The sequence below is a fragment of the Colletes latitarsis genome, chromosome 7 (assembly GCF_051014445.1).
Source record: "Colletes latitarsis isolate SP2378_abdomen chromosome 7, iyColLati1, whole genome shotgun sequence".
NCBI classification, from domain to species: domain Eukaryota; kingdom Metazoa; phylum Arthropoda; class Insecta; order Hymenoptera; family Colletidae; genus Colletes; species Colletes latitarsis.
The window spans coordinates 5,491,609-5,518,352 of record NC_135140.1 but is presented as its reverse complement, the minus strand read 5'-3'; the positions used below and the strand labels follow the sequence as shown (position 1 = coordinate 5,518,352).

Genomic DNA, 26,744 nt, shown 5'->3' with positions numbered 1-26,744 from the left:
AAGAATCGACAAACTCGTTGCAGAAATTTCTTTACGCCAACGTAACGTGCGACGATAAACTCTAAAACACATGGTCGATGCGTTTTTCTTCTCGCCTCGAATGTTTGAAACTTTTTCGCGTGAGATTAAAAGACGTTCCTTTATTAAATTGTTTTGCAATTTATTTCGACCTCAACCGAAGATCGCCGATGCAATAGAATTTTGGAACAAGTTCGTTGAAGAAGAAACGTTTCTTGTAAATTGTTAAGAAATTCTCTTAAGATGTTTGCTTCAATTTCTTCTACTGGAAATGGAAGTAGATAAACGATTAAATAACATTCCTGAAGTATTAAAAGAATCCTTGTAGAATCTGTTTTTGAAATGTTTCTCGAGTGTTTAAGATTAGAATCATTCCTGCCAATGCTGTCAACCCATGTTGAACATACAAGATGTGAATAAAATCGAGGACACTTGTTGTTAAAATAGTATAGAAACGTAGATTCTATGTTTGTAAATCGTAGACGAGTGTAAAAATAATTATTCCTTAATACACAATTTCTTCTACGATGCAGTGCTTTTATTTCTATCCTTTTTTTATAAAATATGTGCGTTTTGTTTGAATATTATTTATTAAAAAAGGGAAGATAAAAGATATACGAAACCACGAATTTTACTTTAAGAAAAAAACTAAATTAAAAATTGTGTTAACGTACGTTTGTGTAAATGATTTTTACTTTAACGCTGAATCCTCGATTTTCATTGATACCCTGTACCTATAAGCGTTTCGTTGTACGTGTAACGCATCCTATACACAGATAGACACAGCACATATAATTCAAGCCGCATGCACGCTAACAAATAAAAAAAAAGGTGAAGTCACATCGCATGACACAGACCTTTATCCCATCGAATTAGAACGGTGATACGAAGCTTAATGGTGCAGTAATAAAAGAATAATAATACAAACACGTGTTCTTTCGTCGTGAATCGCAAGGAATATTTTGCAACCGTGTTTAAAACGCGCGAGTTATGCCTTCCCGTGTGCATTATGCGAGGAAAGCGTTAACGAATTTCCGCTCGCTTCGACCGATTGATAAAAATTTTTACGACGCTAAGAAGCGTAGCACGATTTCCTTGCTAGATCGATAAAGTATACCGAGAAAAGCTGTTATCTATCCTCGAGAATCGATTTTCTTTCCACGCGTACAGGCGAGACGAAAGATTGCCAGTATAAGTATAAAAAAAAGAATTATTTGGAAGCCAAAAGTGATTCGGAGTATCGTAAATTGGTGTATCCGTTCACACGATAACGTAGATTCTTCCATCGTAATGGCAAGTGTAGCTCGATTCACGATACTTTTAACTTTAAAACACCTAATCTCTACGTAGTTTATATGAAACGAAAGGGTTTGCAATATTTAACACTGGAAATGTCATGATACTGTATGGAACTTGAAATGTAAAATTTCTTAAAGTTTGCACATTGGTAAATAGTTGATGGAATTTAATCTTCTATTTTCTTAGGAAAAGAGTAGCAATACATTTTTCATGAAATGATCTGTTTTTAATACCTTATAGTTTCAAAGACTTTTGATTCAATAATATACTTATGTAATCAATCTCTTGTATATTTACAAAAACACATTTTTATTGGATAAAATAATTCTCCAAAACATTCCAATTACAAGGTAAATCGTTATTTTATGCATACTTATTGTTACGAGTCTTTGTATCGAGAACTGAGCCATTTACCTTTACGATGGAACGAATTTATGTCAACGAGTGTACATCTGAAGAAAAAACCTGGCCACGCTAATACAGTTGCTCCAATCGATAATCAGCACACTAGGATCTATGTCATTTTTACTCGAAATTACTTCTTCAAATATAAAAAACAAATAAAATACTTCACCCATTACTCCTGATTAAGAATTTCAGTCTTGGAGTAGAATTTTTACCATTTGAATATGGTGAGAAGAATGTTCAATTTTCAAAGTTTCTATTCGTTCTATTAATTTTATTAATAATGTCCTTTAGTATCGATTTATCCAGTTTGTTTGCTTTGATTAAGTAGAATAATGTATTTTTTAAAAGATCAAATGGAACCAATTGCTACGAAGAGTATAATTAAAAAACAATTCTAAGGTAAAGGTGACGTGGACACAAAAAAATCGTGATTATCGATAACAGCTACCACGATCGAACAGTTGATGACAGACTAGTTCCATGCGCAGCCCTCCTCGCGCATCGCGTGCTTTTAAGAAGGTTCTGCGCGGCCAGATTTCCCCCCGAGCGTACAATGGGAAACAAAAACGTTGACGCAAGGAGTATCGTCTCTCGATTGGTGGAACGACACGGGTGATTCGACCAATGGTAGAACGTGGCATCGTTCTACCAATCGATATCGCTCCACACATGCTCCATAATCTCGCAACATCTTTTTTGCCACCCGTTGTACATTAGTGTGCTGTCAGGTGGTCCCGGCGTTTAACACAAGACGGTTCGGTTCTCGTGTGTAAAGAAACGTGATAATTGGAAATAAATAAACATGCAAAAGAGTAAAAATTGAAATAAATCTAAAGCCTTTACATACCATCTTCTTTACACAAATCAACTGAAATATATTAGGTACATTTTATAATCGTCCAACACAAGGAACACTGATTTGTATTTACATATGTAGGTTAGGCAAAGAAAAAATATTAATAAATAAAGAAAGAAAGACACGATCGTCTTAGAGAAAACGACGTTGGTGAAGGAAAAGAACGGGGTAACGCGCGAGTCTTTTGGCAGCAGATGCGAGATATACATTGTAATATGGCTCCTGCGGATGCTCCATCGCGAATTTTTGTGAACCAGTGTGCCGACGAATTTGTTTGGTATTTGGAACCGTAAACATTTGCCTCGAAATGTTTCCTACGTTTGAGAATTTTCAGTCTTTGACTAGGTCTTAATTGATCGTCTTCGTGCGCGTTTTCTACCGCAATTTTCTTTCTTTTATTGCAATTTCAATTAGACGAATTTCAAATTGGCGTTCAAGATTTTGTCGCGACTTGAACGTTCTTATTTAGCAGGCATTGCGTTCGATGGCGAATTAGCAGAAATTAATATTTGCAACCAGCGTAAAACGTCGGCGAATAAAATCTTTGGAGGCAGAACAGCCATCAGGCAACCAATAATATCACGTGAAAAAACCGATAACAATAGAATATTCTTAATGCCGTGGTTCTCACGTGAAAACCTCAAACAAACGCTAAAAAAGCCAAAAGAACTGAAACGTAAACCCACAGTAACAAATTGTAATTACAAAAAGAAACATACACTTCCATAGATTCACACCTACACATCTGCATTCCGTGAATATGTACACGAGTACTATAAAAAAAAAAGAAAGAAAAGAATGAATTCAATTACGTCAAACGCGTGACTCAAAACGTAATTCTCTTTTTTTTTTTCTCGTACAGCGAATGCGAATAAGCGATTTGCATAACAAGAACGATCGATGTGTCGAAGTTCTGAAAGCGAGAACTGCGAGAGAATTTTAAATGAAAAAATGTTAAGCATCAAACTACGTGGCTAAATCGATCGATCAAAGTCGACGCCTTCTTGACCGGATTTTACATAAAATGCAACGTAAAAGAAAATATAAATAAACAAAATGCATCCGATATAATTATGCGTTCACCGAATTTTCAAATATTCAACATTCCAAATTACACAGGATGCGGTGTGATTCGTTGTGCAACCGAAAAGGGGACGTTTGTTTGTTACAAAATGAGGGTAAAATAAAATATTCGTAAGTGAATTTTCGATTTAGAGAAATTTAAGATTAAGCAAAAAATAATGCGTGTCGTTTATCGTTTTTTAATAGAAGGTATTTTATCAATACTTTCTGTTAGTTTTAACGTTTGTCAGCTAAACAATTTTAACTGCAAACACACACAAAATTGAATTCTTCAAATTAATTATGGAATTTATTTTAAATTTATTTCGCAACTTTGAATTATTTCTTAACATCGAAACGCCCTTCTTTCGGTTGTAATTTGCAAATCACGCTGCAGCTTGTATCGTTTCATGAAAAATTATGACAAACTCAAACTAGCGAACGGAAGAGAATTGCTTGTTGAAAGAAGCTAACGTTGTAAGCAGTAAAACACGATTGTTTCAAATAATAACGAAGAAAACGTAAAAAAAAGCCAAGAAAACCCAATAGAAGCCAGATTTTGATCGTGTTTCGAAACGTAAGAGAATGAAAGAGTAATATGCGAAAGCTTCCAAGCGTAATTCGAACTGCATCAACACACGAATAGTTACGAGCAACAATCAAATATATTAATATTTCGATATTTAACGGCACATTGAAAACACAGAGCAGAAGTCGCATTCTCTGCTTGCATCCATCCACTGCCAAATAGTCTGCATAACTTCGCAGAGTACTCGAGGTCCCATCTGGGATTTCGTTTACTCTGATTCAATTAACGTTTTCAACGGAATTCACAGGATTTTGTTATAATTCTCTCACACACTCGCTCTCTCTCTCTCTCTCTCTCGCTCTCGCTCTTGCCTTCAACGTTAATCCGTGCATTAACGTGCCAGCAAGTATCTTCGGTCGAATTAATATTATCCGAGTTTCGATATCACGTTTCAAACGAGAACTGTCAGAGTGCTCTTTAAAATGCTGTCAGAAAGAATTCATAGGCGTACGTTGGCATTTTTAACAAAGGGATGAATCTTAATGGACACATTTAACCGATTAGAATTTACTGTCACATCTTTTGCAATAACGTGGATTAGAAAATTAAAATCGTAATAAAAATTGAGCTGTAAAATATGCAAACTTGCTGACGCCATTTTAAAGGCACCCCGTATGTATGTACGTGCGATGATTCGCGTAATCTCGATAAAACATCATCAAATTCAACTCAAAACGAAACACTTTAAGCTTGTGACATTTAACGTATTTTAACGTTTAACAAGTTTCTACGAAAGTACCAGCGATTAACGAACAAAATTGCTATTTTATGAGTATCGACGTCAGTATGCAAACTGAAAATTGCATATCCGGTCGATAGGATAGAAAAAAACGAAAGATTACGTATCCGATTCGTAAAAATTGAATTCCTCGCATACAAGTTTCATTCGGTTCGATCGATTTACCGAGATCAAACGAGACGTGCCGTTTCGCGTACGTCGGGAAATTCAGACGATCTTTTAAATCCAGAAGGAAAGAAATGTTCAGAACCAAAAGGTCGTAACCCCACTCGAAGCATTCCACGTTTCTAGACCGGATAAAATAATACTGCAAATTTGCAAGACGTCATCGACACGATCGAACTTGGATAAATTCATCCTTTAAATTTAAAATACCATAAAAATAAAGATCGTAAAAAAATAGTTTAACCATTCTAATAATACTATTCGCTTATTTAGGAGGAAAATTGATTGCCAAAGTTCTGCAGTACATTCTATTTTATCTGTTGAACAAGTGAACGTTTAAGTGGATTCTCGACCGTTCCGAACGATAGAAGAAACAAAGATCGCGAGTCACTGATTGATAACGATCCCAACGCTAACGGCAAGGAACGAAAATCTGCGTCGTTGAAAGACGGTCGATTAACATCGTAAGCATCTAGACACATCAACAACCAACGGCTAGTAGCTACTGCCACTGAACTTGGGCAAAGAGTCGCGAAAGCTTACCTTTCCCAATGGCGTGGAGGGTTGTCCGGCCGGGGCTGGGTCCTTTATATAGATATTCCAGGTCGCCACGCTGTTGATGGCTTTGTCGGCGGCGTAACATCTCCATAGACATTGTATCAACATCGCGGCAGCCGGTATCTGTCGATTGAAGTGCTTCTGTCGTTGTTTCTGCTGGACCTTCAGCGCGAAACCGGAACCCAATATGCCCTGCAACCAGGATTTGTTCGCCCTTTATGGGGATTTCTCAACCTACAACGCTACGGAAACTTCTTCGTGAATTATTTTCTGGACATTAGCACGCATATTTATGAGCATTTTAGGGAATTAGTGAATTTATTTAAAGCATGTGTGAATTTTGGTAAAAAGAAACTACGAGTCCTTAATATTTCTGACATTTTTAAATCTATTAAACCGAAACAAAAAATGCACTATTAACACTAAACCTACTACGACTTGGGAAATGACCGTTTTTTAAATTTCGTTTAGAATTTCTTATATACAATGTTATTTTAGTGCCATTTAACTTCACGACTTTTCTTATAGTATACGTACAATGAATTTTTCAATATTCACTTCTATTCTTATTGTGTGTCTTCTCAGAAAAGTATGTAGTCTGGCTTGCCTGCCACGATCGGTTATCTAACCGATTGAACGATTTATATTTTTTTATAAAAAAAAACCAGACAAAATTTGGTATCCAATTCTGATTAGCTTCCGGCGTAAATAGGGAATATATAGCAAAGTTTCCACTGTCTCAGAACAGTCTAACAATAAGCATTAAAAATACAGAAATTTTACACACGTGCAGTTCCGAAACCACTAGTGTTTTATTAATTACTAAGCCACTGTTAGAAGCGAAGAAGCTTCCCCTTTGAAATGGTTTTTGGTTTTTGTTGATCCGACTTTCCGTTGCGGAGATATCGTGATTTATGCAAAGAGGTAATTTTTTAAATCTCACTATCCACGCTCTCTCCGTCTTAGGAAAGCCTATTAACGCGTATTAAAAATACTGAAACTTTAGACGCGTGCAGTTCCGAAAGCACTAGTGTTTTATTAATTATTGAGCCATTGTTAGAAGCGGCAAGGCCTCCCCTTTAAAATGGCTTTTTGTTTATGTCAATCCGACTATCCGTTTTCTAGATATCGTAATTTATGTAAAGGATAATTTTTCTTAATTCGACTGTCTCACTGTCCGGCTCGTGTATAATAACCTATTCACGCGTATTAAAAATACTAAAACTTTAGACGCGTGCAGTTCCGAAACTACTAGCGTTTTATTAATAATTAAGCCACTGTTAGAAGCGGCAAAGCCTCCCCTTTAAAGTGGCTTTTGGTTTTTGTCGATCCGACTATCCGTTTTCGAGATATCGTAATTTATGTAAAAGGGTATTTTTCTTAATTCGACTATCTCTGTCTCCGTCTGACGCGTCGCGCCGGACCTCTCTTTCTCGTACATAACTCGTGACTGTCGTGCGTGACCTAGTTTCCGGGCGTAGTATTTCCAAGAATTTACTACGCACTGTTTACTATTTTCACGCGCGCGAGCTCATTGACAAAAGTAAACAAACTTCGAAGTCTCATATCTCCGTAACTAGCCACCGCATCGACTTGAAACTAAAATCGCTATATCTCTGGAACTAATAGAGCTATCGACTCGTACGAACGCTCATTTTAAAGGGCATTTCATCCTCTATCTAATGATCATATCATCTACTATAATTTATGCTGTCTTCCATGTTTAGTTTGACATTTACTTTGACACTATGCACCCAAAGAAGTTTTAGCAATTCCTATTGATCATACGACTGATGTACGATAAAACTGGATTATAATTGTCTATTTAAATGAAAACGAATGTAAATTTGTATACAGGATGTTTACGTAGTTACTAGCCAGTATTTTCTCGTAAATAATTATTTCCTCTGGAACTAACTGCCGGTATCGATTTGAGACAGAATTCGTTTTCAAAGATATGACGTTAATGTATTAAGTATGCAGGTTTAGAATAAAATTTTTTAATGTTTTTGTGCATATTTTTAAAATGCATGTCATAAAAGAGAAAAAGAAAGATTGGTTATTTGGTAGGAATGGGTATACATGAAATGTTTAGATAGCTTTATATGACGAAAACAAAATATCGAATATTTTTGAAACAACGTTTTAAAAAGAATTTATGACATTTTGTCGAAGCCGCGACGCAATTTTTTCTACCATGCTGGTTGCAGCCTCCGGAATAGAAACATTTTATTTTAAATATGTCTCATATTTCATGAAGATTGTTTGATCGTTTTTAAAAACAGAAAAGTGGACAGCGAGAAAATAAATTGAGACGATATTTTTTATTTTATTCGTTACTTTTTAGTCTTGCTTGAGTTTTGCTGTTAGGATTCTGATAGATTGGAGACTATACTTACGGCTGGAAGTGCGAAAAAGGATATGGCAAATACGCTGAAACACGAAGCGACTATTTTTCCCATCCACGTTTGTGGGACAGTGTCACCGTAGCCGATTGTGGTCACGGTAATCTAGAAAACAAGAAAACCAATTTTATTATTATTTCTCTTTTACGATAATAGCTTGCTAAATCTCCACCATTTAAAACTTTATATTAAATGTCTACACGTATTATGAACAATCAAAAGTTGGAGATTTCGGTTTCACAAAAGCGAAATAAATTTAATATTGAAAAAGAAAATTATTGAAAATCCATACTCGGATATTTACTTTACAATATTTTGGTAGTCGCGTTATATGTAGGTTTATGATTGAATAGTCCGAGTAATTTATAAAAGAGATACAGAATGAAATGTAAATGAAATTTTCTGAATGATCTTTCAAAACCACTGCAATGGTTTTTAGGTTAATTAGAAACGATCGGTCAAACGTTTCAATTTCGCGTACTGCGTGTTATTTAACCTGTGACACAATTTTTAAATTGCTATTTATGGAATGAGATAACGGAAACAACGAATGTGAAAATATTTTCAATTTATGAGAATATGAATGAAAAGATTTTTATAGATTCCCAGAAACGGTTGAACATTTATTTCAGCCAAGTTAAGGTAGAAAAATCAACTGACATTGTCAACTTTATATCACGATATAAAATATTCGACGTTATATGATATTTTCATCGCAGCCACGCTCAGCGGGTTCAAATTTAAAAACAACGTTGTTAGAAATTTCGATTGAAAATATTCCGGTTGAGCAATTTTCATCCGTTGAAAGTCGAGAGAGACGGTTAAAATCAAATAACAATCGTACGCAGTCAATCAACAGGGTGACATTAATCAAACCGCATTTAAATCCATATTTATTTGAACTGCCTTTCATCGATCTGGCGTTTACCGTTTCTGAAACTCTAAATACAGGCATATTTTCCGAATGATTAGCACCCACCACTTAATAAACATTTGCAACTGGCAGCCTGCATACAATTAAGCCCGTACACTACGCTTAACGAAACCCATTCCGAGGTAACGAGCGAAATCGGTGGACTGAATTAATTATTCCAGCTAATAGAAACCGACCGAGCAGGACGCTTATTAAACCGAACAACGAACACGAAAATGGATTTTGTCCATTTAATCCTATCTTCGACATTTTTTCATGCTTAGGGAAAGAACGACGTCCACATTGATTTCTCAGGAAATGCGTTCTGCAAATATATTTACATAGCTACAGAATCAGAGTTACAAAATCGACTCTACAAATACGTCTACAAGTACTCTAAACTATTCTATAGCTTCATTAGTTTCTAAAAAAAATTATTTCTAACATTTTATATGGACCATATACAGTAATTCTTAAAATGATCGTGATTCGTAACTTGAACATTTCTATCCCTTAGCGTGAATGGAGAATGAAAGATAACATTTGAAACACGATATGCAATTTCGTCTTCGCTGTACGAAAGATGAACGTGCCAACCCAGAAGCGTTCATTTTAAGAACTATTACTGTAGTATAATATTCTACTATATTTTTAATTTTGTTCTCAACTGTATAAGCTTCTAAATAATCTTATTTAGAGTACTACGAATTTCGGATTCGCATGGAGTGAAAAACGCGTCTATTAGCGGAAAATCTTCGACGATGGATAAAAATGCTTGTATTCGTGCAGCATGGTGGATGCATCGTTTCACGGATAATTACTGCACTCGTCGTTCGCGCGGCTGAATGAAACCGCCGATGAATGAAAGATGCATACGCATGAGCGATTCGTCGATGAACGGAAGAAAAACTGATTCGAGGGCATTTTCAACCTACTCTTCGCGAACAAAATATATCTTTCTACCAATAAAAAGAAAAGAAAACCAATTGCAAACGATGTTAACTACCATTCGTATGCTTTATAACAAATTATTGTACTTTGACAATATAACGGAAACGAGTATTTAAATTTAAAAATGATACTGTCTGTATGAAACTGCTTCTCTGTTTCTCAGAGTTTTAGAATTGCTTAAAAAACCATAGTGTGATTGCATAAAATGAATAGTAACGCTTCATGAACAAAATATATCTTTCTACCAATAAAAAGAAAAGAAAGCCAATCGCAAACGATGTTAATTACCATTCATATGCTTTATAACAAATTATTGTACTTTGACAATATAACGGAAACGAGTATTTAAATTTAAAAATGATACTGTCTGTATGAAACTGCTTCTCTGTTTCTCAGAGTTTTAGAATTGCTTAAAAAACCATAGTGTGATTGCATAAAATGAATAGTAACGCTTCGTGAACAAAATATATCTTTCTACCAATAAAAAGAAAAGAAAACCAATTGCAAACGATGTTAATTACCATTCGTATGCTTTATAACAAATTATTGTACTTTGACAATATAACGGAAACGAGTATTTAAATTTAAAAATGATACTGTCTGTATGAAACTGCTTCTCTGTTTTTCAGAGTTTTAGAATTGCTTAAAAAACCATAGTATGATTGCATAAAATGAATAGTAACGCTTCATGAACAAAATATATCTTTCTACCAATAAAAAGAAAAGAAAGCCAATCGCAAACGATGTTAATTACCATTCGTATGCTTTATAACAAATTATTGTACTTTGACAATATAACGGAGACGAGTATTTAAATTTAAAAATGATACCGTCTGTATGAAACTGCTTCTCCGTTTCTCAGAGTTTTAGAATTGCTTAAAAAACCATAGTGTGATTGCATAAAATGAATAGTAACGCTTCATGAACAAAATATATCTTTCTACCAATAAAAAGAAAAGAAAGCCAATCACAAATGATGTTAATAACCATTCGTATGCTTTATAACAAATTATTGTACTTTGACAATATAACGGAAACGAGTATTTAAATTTAAAAATGATACTGTCTGTATGAAACTGCTTCTCTGTTTTTCAGAGTTTTAGAATTGCTTAAAAAACCATAGTATGATTGCATAAAATGAATAGTAACGCTTCATGAACAAAATATATCTTTCTACCAATAAAAAGAAAAGAAAGCCAACCGCAAACGATGTTAATTACCATTCGTATGCTTTATAACAAATTATTGTACTTTGACAATATAACGGAAACGAGTATTTAAATTTAAAAATGATACTGTCTGTATGAAACTGCTTCTCCGTTTCTCAGAGTTTTAGAATTGCTTAAAAAACCATAGTGTGATTGCATAAAATGAATAGTAACGCTTCGTGAACAAAATATATCTTTCTACCAATAAAAAGAAAAGAAAGCCAATCGCAAACGATGTTAATTACCATTCGTATGCTTTATAACAAATTATTGTACTTTGACAATATAACGGAAACGAGTATTTAAATTTAAAAATGATACTGTCTGTATGAAACTGCTTCTCTGTTTCTCAGAGTTTTAGGATTGCTTAAAAAACCCTAATGCAGTTGCATAAAATTATTAATAACGCTGGCAAAAATTGTACAACGAGCACAGAGTAAAAGGAAATAAAAGACACGCATTTCAGGATAATTATATTTACCACCCCCCACCACAGTGCGTCGGCGTAGTTGGAAAAGTCTGTTTTTCCATCGGGCCCGACAGCATCTTTTTCGGCAAGGTACACGAAGTAACTGCTGAAAATAAGACCTAGGAACCCGATGTACAACGTCGTGATCAGCTCCTGAAAATCGTCAACAGAAAAATATTTCATACGGTCGTCGCGAATCCAGCGTCGACGAACGATAATATTTTTTCTGTAATTCCCCAGTTTACGCGAACGATCGAAGATTTATCGCTGGGATTGGGAATCAAGCCGCTCGGAAATTGGGTAATCTTCGTACCGTATAATTTTGCGACAGTAGCGATTCTAAAAAAATCCCTTAATCGGTCGCAGCGTGCTCGAGCGTCACGGAAATTTAAAATCTGTGCTACGGTATTTAATTGCTTATATAATTGACTTAATTTATAATCATTAAACGAAATATAAATATTCCTGACAAGTTCTAAACATACGTTGTAAAGTAAAAAAATAAGAAATAAACAATTAACGAAATGCTCGATACATTTATAAAAAATGTATCGTTTACGGGAAAAACAAATCTTTTAATTTCGTCGAATAAAGAACGGCAATGCTTTTTCTTGCAATCGTTCTGCCGCGAAATCGCAAAAGTACGGCTTATCACCTTCATCCACCCATTCGATTAGCTTTCAAGCCCCGATAAGTCTAGATCCGCCAAATGACTCGAAATGTTCGACGTTATAATAAATGCAATCGTTTCATTTTTTTTTTGAATTAAAAAATAACAAGGGCAGAGATATCGTTATTATATTTAGTAAATAAAACAGTTTTAATCTTTATTAATGGATAAAACTCGATCCCTCGTACGCGAATCATTATTTTTGTCCGCGGCTGTCGCGTTGTTTGCTGAATAAACAAAAGCAGTGGTGGAAAGAACTCAATTCCATTAATACGTGGGGGGAAAAAAATTTTGTTTACTAATGGGGATACTGTGTTTAACTTTTGCGTATCTAATTAATTATTCCTGACGTACCTGACGGTGAATGAAAACGACGGAACCGAGAAGTCGCCACGTGCCGCCTTGTCGATCGACGTGGAGCATTCGCAATATTTGTAGAAACCGGATGCCCCTTATGGCGGAAGTGGCGAACACCTGACCGTTGCTTCCAACCGACAAAACCACCATAGACGCCACCACCACGATTAAATCTAACGACAGGCGAATTAATCTTTAAAATCATTTTTCGAGCTGAAAAGCGTCGAAAGTAAGCGTAAGATAATTATACTAATAACATAAAGAAATAGGAACAAACCTTCTACAAAAGCAATTGTTAATTTTTAACTAAAAATAACAGAATTGAGAAAAGTTTAATCAACGGTTTTATACGTCTTAAAGACGTTCACAGCACAAGTACAAGCATTCACTTTTCAAAACTAAAACTACTTAATGATTAAAAGATAATAGACGTCGAAAAGTATCATGCAAACAAGTACATTACATTCGATACTTTACGATAATTACTTCGAGCGTGAAAGCTTCTCTGAACGGTAATTATCTCCATTATTAAAAAATTTACTCGTTGGAAATTGTTTGGAACAGAATACCAGAAAATTTTGTTCGAATCGTGTCGATCATTTGCAAGAAAAGTTTAAGAACGAAGTTCTTCGTGATTTAATTTTATGTGAAAGATTGTACCAATTATATTTCGTTCCATGATCGAAACATTTATTTTTACTGAACGAATAAATGTTTTAATTTCACTCGAAATTCTAGATACGAGATCTGCTGATTCGTCGATCGAATTACCATACGATAAGGGCTTTTTAAACGCCACCTTTTACACAGTAATCGTTCGATGCGTGGCCGATGACATTTCGCTTCGTTACCACGCCGCGAACTTGAATATTCCATGGAGATCGATCGCGCGTAATCGATCGATAAATACGCGATACCCGGGTCCAATTAATATCCGGTGCTGTATTACAATTTGATAGATCGTAAAGTTCGTTCGCGAATCACGTCGAGAGTCGAAACGATCTTACCTACACTTTCGCGCGAATTAATTATCCGCTCCATGCGAATCGCACGATGGATACGGAGCTGACATCAAACGATCGACAAATTACGAGAACCGGAAGTGTTCGAAATTACGAGACAAACTCCTGTAATACTCGATAAAAATACGATGCAAAAGGGGGTACAAACAAGCGTGGCAAAAATGGCATCGAACGTTTATTTCAACTATCAGCTACCAGATTAGATTAGGTTAGAGTTTAAGCTCTATTTATTTTATACTGTTCGAACAAACATTAACCCGAACCTTTATTTAAAACGTCAACTAAGCTACTAATGTAACAATTTAGAGTTTAAGCTCTATTTATTTTGTTCTATTCAAATAAAATAAAATCATAGAAACGATATTTTACCGAGAAAAATCAGAGGAACGTAGAACTCAAAGGAAGATTTCTAGTTGCGAAAATAAGCGAAAAGTATAAAATAATATCGTTTCGCACGAGATAGAGGTATTCGATCTACTGTCTCAAATTTCCAAAGCATTCGAAGCTGCAAATATTAATAAAATTTCACTTTCGCTTATACCGTCATCCTCCTGAATCTAAAAACACAACAAACTTAATTCCAGGTTAGGTTTCGGGAAACAATTGAACCATATATACTTTCTTCGATTTCGTGTCACCGTCATACTTACGTAACAAGGGCATTAAATAAAAATTGAATAGTAAGAAGGATCGAGAATCTAGAATGCTGACCAACCGGTCGTTCTGTGCTGATAGTACGTTTATCAGATGTTCCTAGAAAACGTTCAATCGCGTCGATCAACATGTCGAGGTTCAACAGGTATCGACATACGCGATAATCGATTGGCAACCAGGGTTCTAAACAGTTTTGACGTGGAAATTTCGACCAGCGGTAGATCCGCCTTTCGACACAAAGAGACTACATTCCCAATCCAATTTTGAGCCACGACAACCGGACAATGCGCATATTGGGTTAGTTCGAGCATTACCTGATTGAACTGGTCTCGGCGAGCATTAAGGGAACGCACTCACCTATGATACAAATCGGTTTTCGTATGAATCGCAGCCTGCCGCAGCAACCCATATACTTCGATCTGCAGCCTGCGCTCCATAGCCTCACCATGTATTCCACGCCGAAGAATACCACCAAACATATTTCCTGCGAACGAAAAAATATTAAATATACCGTAGATCTATGCGTATATATGTTACGCCCGTTCATCCGTTTTTAGATATTAAATAATTCCTCCCTCCTTTCAACTTTTCCTTTTCATACAAAAGTTCCTACGGACCTCTTCGACTTAAATTAACTTTCGAAACTACGACCGTGCACTGAACCAGAGAAAAAGCGCAGTTCCGGGAAGAAATTGCGAATCGTACCGGGTTAAACGCTCCCAGTAAGCCTTTTGCAACTCTTTTTTCCGGGAGTTTTTACTTTCGAATTAAGGAATATTGAAACGTTCGTTTATATCGTAAAGACAACTAAAATAATTAAGACGATTTAAATAAAGAACATATTCGAAACTCGAGAATATATATTAATGTTATTTTAAGAATATATATGATAGTATATATGTAATTAAGGATACATATTAATGTTATTTTTAACGATAATAATTGTTCTTTCTTTACACAAAATCTTACATGACATAATGAACTACCGATTACGTTAACGTCGAAGTTAAACTCGGCGATAATGCACGGATAGTTCCAGTTCCACGCATTTTTTATTCAGACAATCTTCCTGGAAAACGCCATGGAAAATCGTTACCAAATCGAACGCGCTTTCAACGAAAGTTTCGATTCGTTTTTTTTTTTTCGTCGGCTTTACTCGTTACGAAACTCGCTTTTCTGGTTCACGGTGCCGCGAAATTCGTTTTTTCACCAGGAATGTCAACGGTCTGTTCGATTTATAGATAAAAGTTTTTTTTCCCAACAATCTTTTATTCGCGCGTTAAACAACCTGTCGCGCGATAATTTCGTTATCGAATGTTCTTGACGGAAGCAATTTACTTTAGACTATTCTCGTTCCCATATCGTGGCTGTAAAAATTTACGAAAGTTTAACAAATCGGACTCGTTCGTTTTGTTTACCAAGTTAGAAAACGAAGAACGTTTAAGATGAAAATTGTGAAATTCTGCGAGGGTTGAAGAACAATTCTAGTTAGAAAGATAGACTGATGTGCGCGTTGGAACGCGACATTTCGATGTCACGAATAAAATGAATCAATAGGCGAAACGTGGAAAGGAGAAAAAATGCGAAAGTAATTGCCTCAGCGAGCCGATAATCGTAATAGTGGGAAAGGCATTTCCGTGATGACGTTCTATGCTAGTGCAGTCATTAATTCCCCCGTTCTTAAAATAAATGCAGCGAACGCTACTGGTATATAGAGATACTATATCGATTGTACGACCTTTATTGTAACGCTACGACGCCCTGGAAAAATGGGAACATCAATGACAGCATTGCAATGCTCAACACCGTGATAATTTCACGGTTTTAAACTTCTTTCGCTAAAGTCAATGCCCGTATTCTCTCTTCTGATCATTTTGTATTTTCAGCTTCAAAAGAAAAATCAAGTTCTTTGGATTAAAAATTGATCGCGAGATGTTGTTGACTACTTTTATCAAAGTTGGCAATGTGATATGTAAAAGCACGAGTAATATAAAAATAGTTTAATAAGCAAACTCTGTTCAGAGAATCGTAATGTGTCGTTCGAAAAATTATGAAAACTGGATCTCTGGTTACTGAAAAATTTCAGTCAAACGACTGGTTATGTCGAGTCCACTTTCGCGAGCTATAAATACGCGAATCGCCCCATTTCATCCAGCATTTTTGCTCCAATGTATTTTCCAATAATCTTTATTGCGACGAGGGGGATCACTGGCCGACAGATATTAAACAGAAACGTTCCCCGAAAAAATAAAAAGAACGTCTCCGCTCGACAAAGGATTGTCTAACGGTTGCTATTTTTAGGACGTCACGTGATAGAAAGCCGGAAGTCAGGGGCGGCGTGTCATTAGAGCGAAGACGCCAAGTTGTCAAACCCCGTAATACGCGCGTAAAAAGCTTTTCATGGTGTGTACACGAGGTACATAAGCAAGATCTACGGTTCGCCTAACAATGGACGAAGACAAGCATAAATGGAAGATCCCTCGAGGAAGGACTGACACGTGGATACAGTCGACGGTCCCTTCGCGGCGCCCCAAGCTCTCCTACCTTTTTTATTCCCTGACATTTGCATAATAGCTCGGTGATTTCACGTCCCAATGTATCTCGAAACCATGACGGAATTGCAATCGTACCGGAAACTTTCGTGCGCAAATTTCCGTACGATCTCGTTCGATTGTGGTTAAATTGTTGTCGAAGGTTAAACACGTCGCGTTTACGTAGATCGTCAGAGATCCACCACTATAATTTGAACTTTAACTTCCAACCACTTAGGATCGGTTAATAGCTGTCTAACACAAATTTTTATCTGCAATATCTCCTTTCTTAAAAGAAACTCATTTTTCTTACGAATTTTTCCCCCGTTTATTTTTACCAAATGTTGTTTTTATTACACCGTATTATTTTGCTTTGTTCTCTTTTAAATATTAACGGGGCTAGTAATAACCGATTACAAAATTATTATATTATATTTTTGCCTTTGAACGTAACAAATGAATTTGGAATTTTTACTATTTCCCACGCTTGCAATTTTACGAACACTTAATTTTTTTATCGATTAGATCGATTTACTTTTAATTATTGCATTTGTTGATCGATTGTTTGCCTCTGAGGCCAGCCTATACGTTAGGTTCCACTTGCTCGATCAAACTATGCGCTCCATTATTCTATCCCCGCACACGAGCCTGAATTATTTATCAGTCCAGAGAAACAAGTAGAATGATCGTTTCGCGCGTGTTTTATCCTGCCACGCATCTGGTAAAAATTTATCATCGTTGGCGCAAGAAATAAGAGAAACATTTTTTATTGTAAAATCAGATATGTCCTACTGTTTGTGGAAACAGTATACGTTTCGTACTTCGAAACAAAGGCATTGATTAACGCGTAAATGCAACGATGGGCGTAAATACGAGTAAACAAGTGCATACGAATGGAAAATTAAAAATAAAATCGTGGCAAACCGATTGAAAATTATATCTAAATTTGGAACGAAACAACTGTAAATTAAATATGAAATAATTATGTAGAAAACGGCCGCGCCCGTATCGATCGAGCACGTTAATCAGAATGTATTTGCGGACCAAAGATCAACGCAACGACTGGATTATTTGGCGTTTGAAAATTTAATAATTGCCTTTAGCCCGTTCGTTCCGCTTCGAAAACGTACAAACGACCTTTCGTTTCCGATTTCGTTAAATTCCGTTCTCGCTGAATTTCCACAGGCGCTTTCGAACACTTCATTCGATTAGGTATTCCTTTAAAAATCATACGAACGAAAGCTTTCTGTTTGCACAATTACTCCGTTCGGGGATTCGATTCGAGCAAACGCGCGAGAAATAGCGTTTCTTAAGTATCCGGTTCCGTTAGAGGAACCATTCGATGGAAATAAAAGAAAATAATTTGCAAACTTTATGCTTGAAATTTCGCTTCTCGCGAGTCAGTAAACTACGTTGGTGTTTAATCTTGTTTATTTTAATCGAATTACCACCGAGCAACCGCCAAAACGCTTTCATCTAATTCCGGGATGTTGCATTTTGAACCGTAGATCGCTGAAGCACGTTGATTGATAACCTTTGGCCCTTTGTTTGCGTTACTTGACGCGTAAAACTCAAAGTAATCCAGTACACGCGAAAGTTTATTAGAGGTTTGCTCGCCAGGGGCGATTGACCGTCTTTGAGGATGCTCTTTCTCGCTCTTTAAATAAAATGTTCATTTTCGTGCAAAGGAAATTAAAAATTTAGCGTTACAATTGTCAAAATCCACGGAAGTTTCGATCCTCGTATTTTGAAACGAACCAACGATTAAAAAGAAATGTTTAACGCGAAGAAAACTCACCATCCAGAACAGGGTCTCGTTCGCGAAGTTACTGTACTGGTCTATGGTTGACAGAACACTAAATATGAGGCACACCACTACCACCATGAACCTGAAAAAAAAATTTTACCATCAGTAGATGTTCTGATGGATATAATCGAGTCCTTAATACAGTATTCATTAAATGCAGCCAGCGTAACCGTAGTATTCAGATTTCATGTAAATTGCACAGATTAACGTTAAAAATTTGCAAAAATTTCGATTCAAATATGCGCACATATGCAGTGACTCTTTTATGGCGCTAGATTCAATATTCTACGGTTAACGCGAAAATATACACATACTTTTATACTTCTTACCTATAACCCAAATTATATATAACTTTTTATTTGTTGAAAGACACTAATAATCTTAACTGTTGTAAAATAGTTTTAAATAGATTGTTTGCCTCAAAGCCCAAACTTGATACACATTGATAATAAGTGACTTCAGAGACACTTGTGTTTATGGTAATTAATTTCTATTAAATAATGTAATTTCAACTTTCTTGGTCACTGATGGCCCTATGACGATTCGACACTGTTTCTTCATTTTTTCAAATACTGTACGTACCAAAATTATTCCACTTTATCCGTTGGTCGCCGTACATGCGTACACATTAAAGAAAAAACTCCAAGGAAATTACGTCTCCGTAATTATCTTAATATTGTTGACAATTAAGGTTTAAAGTAGACAGTATCTGGGACACCAGGAACACTATAGGAATCGAATTCAAGGCCTCGTACAGCAGGGGTTGGCAGTAATATTTTGATTGAAAAGGTAAACGCATCGATTAACGAAGTTGTTTTCCCAAGATGACGACGTCCGTCCTTATTCCAACGTGTCCTTATTTTGCATCATTTTAATACTTTATTAAGAATTTCATCATACGCGTATCAATGTTATCGAAGTTTATTATCGTTCGCGAACGTCAACAAGGAAGGAACTTTAAAATAATATTCAGAATTCTGACTTACGAGGAGCAATTATAAACATTATTTTAACCTTGTTAACTCGATTCTAATTGACAATGCGAATAATCGATGGGTCCTAAAAATATTCAACGACTTTCGTTCCGGTTCTCGGACGAAACATAATTACGTTCGATTCGAAGCAAATAAAGTCCTTGTCTAGATGATTAACCAGATCCAAATAATTCCTTTTGCAAAGAATGCTTGGAATATTATTATAAAATACCTCATCATTTATAGATTGTTCTATATAGTATCCAGGTATATACAGAGTGTACGGCCATCCCTGGGAAAAATTTTAATGTGGGATTCTAGAGGCCAAAATAAGACGAAAATCAAGAATACCAATTTGCTGATGGAGGCTTCGTTAAAAAGTTATTAACAATTAAATTCAAAAATTTCAAATCGTTCTGGAAAAATTATTTTCGGCTGCGAGGGTCAATTATAATCATTTTTGGTAAATAGACATACCACCGAAATCCCACCCACTTTCGAGAAAAAAAATCGAGTAGGTGTTGAAATTTTTCGACAAAAAAAAAATTTTTCAAATCGTTTTAAAAAAATTATTTTCGGTTGTGGGAGTCAATTACAACCATTTTTGGTCATTACACATACCCCCGAAATCCTACGCACTTTCGAAAAAAAAATTCTTTTCCGAAAATATAATGTCTGACCATACCATCGATATGTTTCACTGAATTTTCATGCGAATCTTTAAAACATCATAACTTCTGAACGGATTGGACGATTTTAATGTTTAAAAAAGCAAACTACGCGTATTTTGATGGAGAATATGTACAAATCGCAAAAATATTCGGAAAGTTGGTCCTTGACCCCGCAAAATGAGAAAAACCCCATAAAAATGGTCCAATTTTCAAACGTCCATAACTCTTACAATAGTGAATATATTTCATTGAAATTTTAGGGGGAGGTAGAGTTCGTGGATACCTACAAAAAAGTATTAGACAACTTTTCTGTAGGGCGTCATACAAAATTACTAAAAATGAAAAATGAATTTTTAAGAAAAATCGACAGGGGGTAGGTGCCTAAATTTTTCGACGAAAAAAAAAAATTTCAAATCGTTCTAAAAAAATTATTTTCTGTTGCGAGGGTCAATTGCAATCATTTTTGGTGAATAGACATACCCCCAAAATCTTGCGCATTTTCGAGAAAAATATTCAGTACGGATGGAACTTTAAACGTTAATAACTGTTTAACGAAGCCTTCATCAACAAATTGGTATTCTTGATTTGCGTTTTATTTTAGCCTCTAGAATCCCCCATTAAAATTTTTCCCAGGGGTGGCTGAACACCCTGTATAACCCCTTAATTGATCGAAAAGTATATTTCACGTGTTCCAATATTCGCAATAATTATTCATCCCCTGAATAATTCCAACGAGATTTCGGATAACGCTCGATTTTCTCGCAAATCATCGTCGTTGGGGATTCATGAACGGGTACCTTCGTCGCGATGCTCGTTGTCGGGCAACGCCGGTCGGGTCACGGAAAAACAACTTATTTATAAACGCGTGAATATGCATGCATCGCGTATAGATTTTAACAGTTTTATCGCCAGGACATTTAGACGCTGACGTCGACGTTCGAACTGGGACGTTCGCGACACGTGCTTCCGCGTGTTGCAATTCATGTTGTCCCTCGACGAAAAGACACGCGTTTATTTTCAACGAAAGCTTTCCTGCACGCGACTTATGCGTATATTTCGCATAATGACGCGAAGTAGACTCCCGGGATACGAGAACACGAAATAGTAAAAACGGTTGCAATCGTCGGCAATAAGACTTGGCTCGTGATAAAATTTACGACCACGAACGCTGAGAACCATACTGGATGAAGTTATTAACTGGGACTGACTGCACAAACGCGTGGGAAGAAAATTTAATATTGAATATAATTTCACGAACGCTGTTCTTGCTTCAACAAGCATCAAATATTTCTCTTACAGCTTTATATATTCAGTGATTATAAATTAAAATTTTTGATAAGATTTATAACTACAAACGTTTACAATTCAACACCATAAGTGGATGAAGTTATTAACTGGGACTTACTGTCCAACCGCGTGAGAGGAAAATATAATATTGAATATAATTTCACGAACACTGTTGCTTGTATCAAGACTAAAGAAAAGAGGTCAAATATTTCTCCTGCAGCTTTGTACGAAATTTTATCATTATATCCAGTGATCGTGAATTAAAATTTTTGTTAAGATTTACGACCACAAACGTTTGCAATTGAACACCATAAGTGGATGAAGTCATTAACTGGGACTTACTGAATGAAATATTGAAATATTGAATATAATTTCACGAACACAGTTGCTTGTATCAAAACTGAAAAAGAGAGTCAAATATCTCTCTTATAAAAATGTTTGCAAATTTTGTCAGTATCGTAGCCATAATATTTAGGACTCTCCAATCTGACAAGCTCCTTCTGACCACTGCAGTTACTAATTCCATGGATCTGGAGTTCGACAATGATAGTCTATCGAGATACCTACGCGGGTTTGAAAACATCGAAACGAGTAAAAGTTTACGCGAATGGGTTGGAAACGTATGAAGTTAATCTTCAATTTTCGTAACTCGATAACGTATCTGTTAACGCATCGCTACAATTTGTTTCGAATGATTTGAATAGAAGTAAGATGGAACACGCGATAAGGCGGAGAAGTTACTTCCATAGCCAAATTAGTTTCGAGAAAGGTACGTTTCGCGATATGATTGTGTGGAACGTGGCCACCTCGTTCTCCTGACTGTAATCCATTAGATTTCATCGCCTCGGGTCGCTTAAAAAGCCACATTTGCTAGACGCATAAACCACGAGAGAACAGGTGCATAGTAGTTCGTGTTCACGAGACGTTCGTAAATCTGAGAAACTCAATTCCTTAGCAAAATTCAATACTCTGGTGTGCTCTAGCGTGTAATGAACTAGGGCATGATGATTTTGGGAACATCCGAGCCTGTACCGTTCTTGATACACGTTATGTTCGATGAAATAATAATCTCGATAGAATCCGATCCGTAATTCCTTGTCAAAATAAAGGAGTGATAAATCAATGTTTCCTGAAAATGAAATTAAATTTATGCAAATGAATTTAAATTGTAATTCTCTCGGATCGAGATCTATAAAAACTGAAAAATTGTTTTCAAACGCATTCCGTGACAGAATTATTAAAATGCTGTTCAGTATTCATAGAATATTGTCTATGCAATTATATATTTAATACAATTATGCAAAAAGATGGTTCTACGTGCAAAGATAAGTCGAAAATGCAGAATAAGATTTGCCAGTATAATGCTTCGTTTTCGAGAAAATCAATGTTGATTCATCGGGACCGCTTGCAAGTAGTATTGTAGTACGACTGAGACGACGGTGCTAGTAGAACTAGCAATTAATGGCCAGACGCGCCACTGAAATCGCATTCAACGACACGCGTACACGGGAACTTTTTTAATTCAAACTCAAACACTGATCGTAAACCAAATTCGAGATAAAAGATATTAATTCTCACCGGTGAGTATAGAATTACAGTTGAATAATTATTGAAATATTATATAAAAGCGACATCATAAGGCTCACGATAATTTTATTCCATCTATTTTATAGTATTTTACAAGGAAATACGATCAACGACCATTTGTTTGATTTTTCTAGCCTAGATCGATCGTTCAATGTGTTCAGAAGTCAAAATAATTAATAAAAATATTTAATTTACTATCAACAGTGTAATCTGCATTTAAATGTCATTCTTAGTTTAATCTTTAACAACTACTGCTACAATTTCGAGTTTTTTCTTATTACCTTAACACGTTCGGGACTACGGAACAGTTATTTCCGGGAGAGAGGGAGGAAGAACTTCGTAATCATGTAATTAATCGTGTCCCAAAGTTGGGCAAATATATACAGTTCGTCGTGTGTACTTTAAGATGAATCCTAGCTACAGAGTACACGTTCTGCTTTAAATTATGATAATTAACGCAACGACGTATCGCCTTTCGGTTTACGATATACCTGTTTGAACAACACATTCACTGGGATTGCAAATGCGTAACTCGTGTCACGGATATTCGTCCGGACAGGTCCGTTTTTCAGTATAAAATCGATTTTATACAGGACAATATTGATGGTGTTATTACAATATTAATATTTCAATGTAAGAGAAATGTCAATTTCATAAAATTCAAAATTCTTTCCATTTGTTCTATGCAAATTCTCGATAAAGAAACACTAAAAATAACATTTCGAGCAACGATTAACCTATCAACCCACGAATAATCTTCGATATAATTATCATCGCATTTGGGACGTAATTTAATCAGATAAACCTGTACCCATATGTATCGTTGCAATGCAGATTGTGCATACGAATAGACGAATTTACACAGATTTCAAGTGAACAATGAAGAACGTAATTACAATGTGCTGATCAATTATTCGCTAAATTACAATGCATTTAAGACACGAATGCATCGTTGGATCGATCCACTACGACTAAAACTGCTGTTTCGCGTGTCTCGAGATTTTCGTTGCGAATATTCCGAGTCGCGGTCGAATTAAATAACAACCCACCAATTAAATATTTACATGCTACTCTTTTCAAACTTTTTTCAAGCTCCATAATTACCCTTCCGTTCGCGAGTTATTTTTTTCTGCAAAAATTCAACGCAATAAATTCAAGTTGATTCAATTCTCTCTCTACGAAAATAGTTTCTCCATCTTCGAGTGTTTTAACGTTATGCACATTTTTTCAAGCCCTACAATTATCCTGTCCTTTCGTTTCTGAGTTACTATTGCTTCGATTCTTCGAAAATTCAAGGCGAAAAATTTCGTTGATTCAGTACTTTCTCTAGGAACATAGTTTCTCTATCTTCGAGTGTCTCGACGTTTGTTTCGCGTAGTGCTCTATACGCCATAACAATCGCAGCCTCTAATATGTATATCGCTTCACGGAAGTTTGACGCGCGCCACAATCATCGAAGCAACGACGAGCGATATATCGTTCGCAAAAGTTTCTATCGCCGCGCGTGATATTCGTCTCCATCGGAAAATTGTTTCGAGCCAGTTTGACCCGTCTGGACGAGACGACTTTGGTCAGGTTCGGACTCATTGATCTCAAAAGTTGTTCAAGAACGGAGAAACGTGACATCTGGCTGCTTATGTTATCGACCGCCCCGGCGAGTTGCAGTGCACAACTTTTACTGCAACTCGTAACGCTGGTGCCAGTTAAATATAGCAATATGTGCTGCTCAACGACGAAGGTTACACGTATCGCGTCACTATTGAGCAGTCGTTCGGACGGAATGATGAATAATGTCGCAGACAAGTCAGACGTTCGCGATATTACGCCTGATCAACACTGACACTCGAGAATTCTTAATTCAAATAAGCCTCCATCGAAACGACTCGATGTAAAAGACTCGCAACTTATGGCACATTCACACCAACCATCTTTGTCTCTAAAATATGACATCACAGAACTTTTACGATCATCTGCAGAATCCAAGATACGTTCGAGTCCCGCGTGACTGGAAGTTCGAAAGTTGGAAGATTTGTTGGTTCGAGTTTGCAATAAATCCTACACGATCATATTTTTTATCTTCCTCAATTTGTATCTATGAATTATCTAGAATCATTCGTCGAATAGTTCAGTTTGCAGGTTGTTTGGATTCAGAAATTACTGAAAGCTGAATTCTAAATAAAAAGATGCAGAGGCAAAGCGATCGGTCGTTGTGAAACGATCTGCCGCGAGAAAAGTTTAGTGAAACGAATCGATAGCCTTTGATTCGCCGGGAATTTACGGGTAATCTCGCTCGTCACGCGATCCATGAAAACGTCTAAACCGCCCCGATGAAATTTCCCGTGATTATACGCGATTCGGACTTGATTTCCGACGAATTTAATTTATGCTCGCGGTTTCACGTCGTCACGCGAAGACGTATGAAAATCGAGCAAAGTAATAAAGAAACCAGCGAGGTAGAACAACCCTGCCGAGTATGTAGGGCAAAATTTATGAGTCGAAGCCACGGTCGTGATTCTCTCGCGGGAACTTCCTTTGGCTCGAGCGGAATACTTTAATTCGATTTAGGGTTAATCTCTCGTGCAACGGAAACTTGACGTAGCGGCTAAACGTGGATCAAAGTTAACGACGACGACAATTGCAACGCCGGTGCCCTTGACAGAATTAAAAGTTAGCGCCGCGGTTCCGTCAGACTGCGACGACTAATTTCATTAAAACAGAAATAGTTTCAATTTTACGCGACACAGCGAAACGAATTCTGAAAAGGTCCCGCGGTTTGCTAAATCAAGATTTAAACAAGTCTAATATTCAAATAGCTCTAAACGGGATTAAATCATTGCAACTACTAGTGTTATTGCGAGAAGTTGGTTAGTGAGACGATTGAGGGGACAGGGGAGTACATCGTTTGCTCCACCCATCCCCGCTCGCGTCGTCGTTTCGGCCAATGGCGACGATGGAGTGGGGATCTGGACACCAATCACACCCGCATTCCTTTCACTTGCCAACTTCTCGCGGATGCACAATAGTTATAGTACCATTTGAGAGACTGTAAAACTTTTTACTAGACCAAAACTTTGATTTTAAACAATTGCAAACTACATAAATTAAAATTTCTCTTAAGACCTATTTTCGTAACATAAAATTCACGAATCATTTTTAAATTTATTTTCTTCGACATTTCAGCTTGAGAATTAATTGTTCCAGTTACAAAGTGAAAAATCTTACCACCCAATTAATGATACAATAACAAGAAAAAATTTCAATGTGTACAAATTAAAAGATAATGCCAGCTTTCTAATATTCGAGTCTCCAATTATAAGTGAGGTTATGTTAGTTACGAGAGATCCTTGTGATTGGTCAATTTGTAGCTGGCCAATCTCTTATGGTTCGCGTGCATAGGTGATAGAGCGTATGGAATCATTTAAACTGTAAGGGTAATGGTACCAATCCAGAATTAATAGATTCGATAAGAAGGATTTAGAATGCGGACGACGTTTCCATTTCGCTCGGATAAGACGCGGTGTTAACGTTCGGACGAGCATCGGTT

The 26,744-nt window shown here is 36.3% G+C and overlaps 1 protein-coding gene across 5 annotated transcripts in view; it reads right to left on the bottom strand.

Moving 5' to 3' along the window:
- Kcnq (KCNQ potassium channel) overlaps positions 1 to 26,744 on the bottom strand; it is a 98,249-nt gene that overhangs the window by 44,058 nt on the left and 27,447 nt on the right. For 3 of the 5 annotated variants that reach the window (XR_013079963.1, XM_076768334.1, XM_076768335.1), the window contains exons 3-9: positions 18,673 to 18,763; positions 14,701 to 14,827; positions 12,665 to 12,840; positions 11,653 to 11,793; positions 8,094 to 8,204; positions 5,680 to 5,886; positions 2,573 to 2,593 (exon numbers count right to left, since the gene is read on the bottom strand). Coding sequence is in view for 4 of the 5 variants with exons in the window: in XM_076768334.1 (XP_076624449.1) it covers positions 2,573 to 2,593; positions 5,680 to 5,886; positions 8,094 to 8,204; positions 11,653 to 11,793; positions 12,665 to 12,840; positions 14,701 to 14,827; positions 18,673 to 18,763 (874 nt within the window). In the remaining variant the exon portion in view is untranslated. The remainder of the gene's footprint in view (positions 1 to 2,572; positions 2,594 to 5,679; positions 5,887 to 8,093; positions 8,205 to 11,652; positions 11,794 to 12,664; positions 12,841 to 14,700; positions 14,828 to 18,672; positions 18,764 to 26,744) is intronic. The other 2 variants (XM_076768336.1, XM_076768337.1) reach the window with 1 other exon arrangement.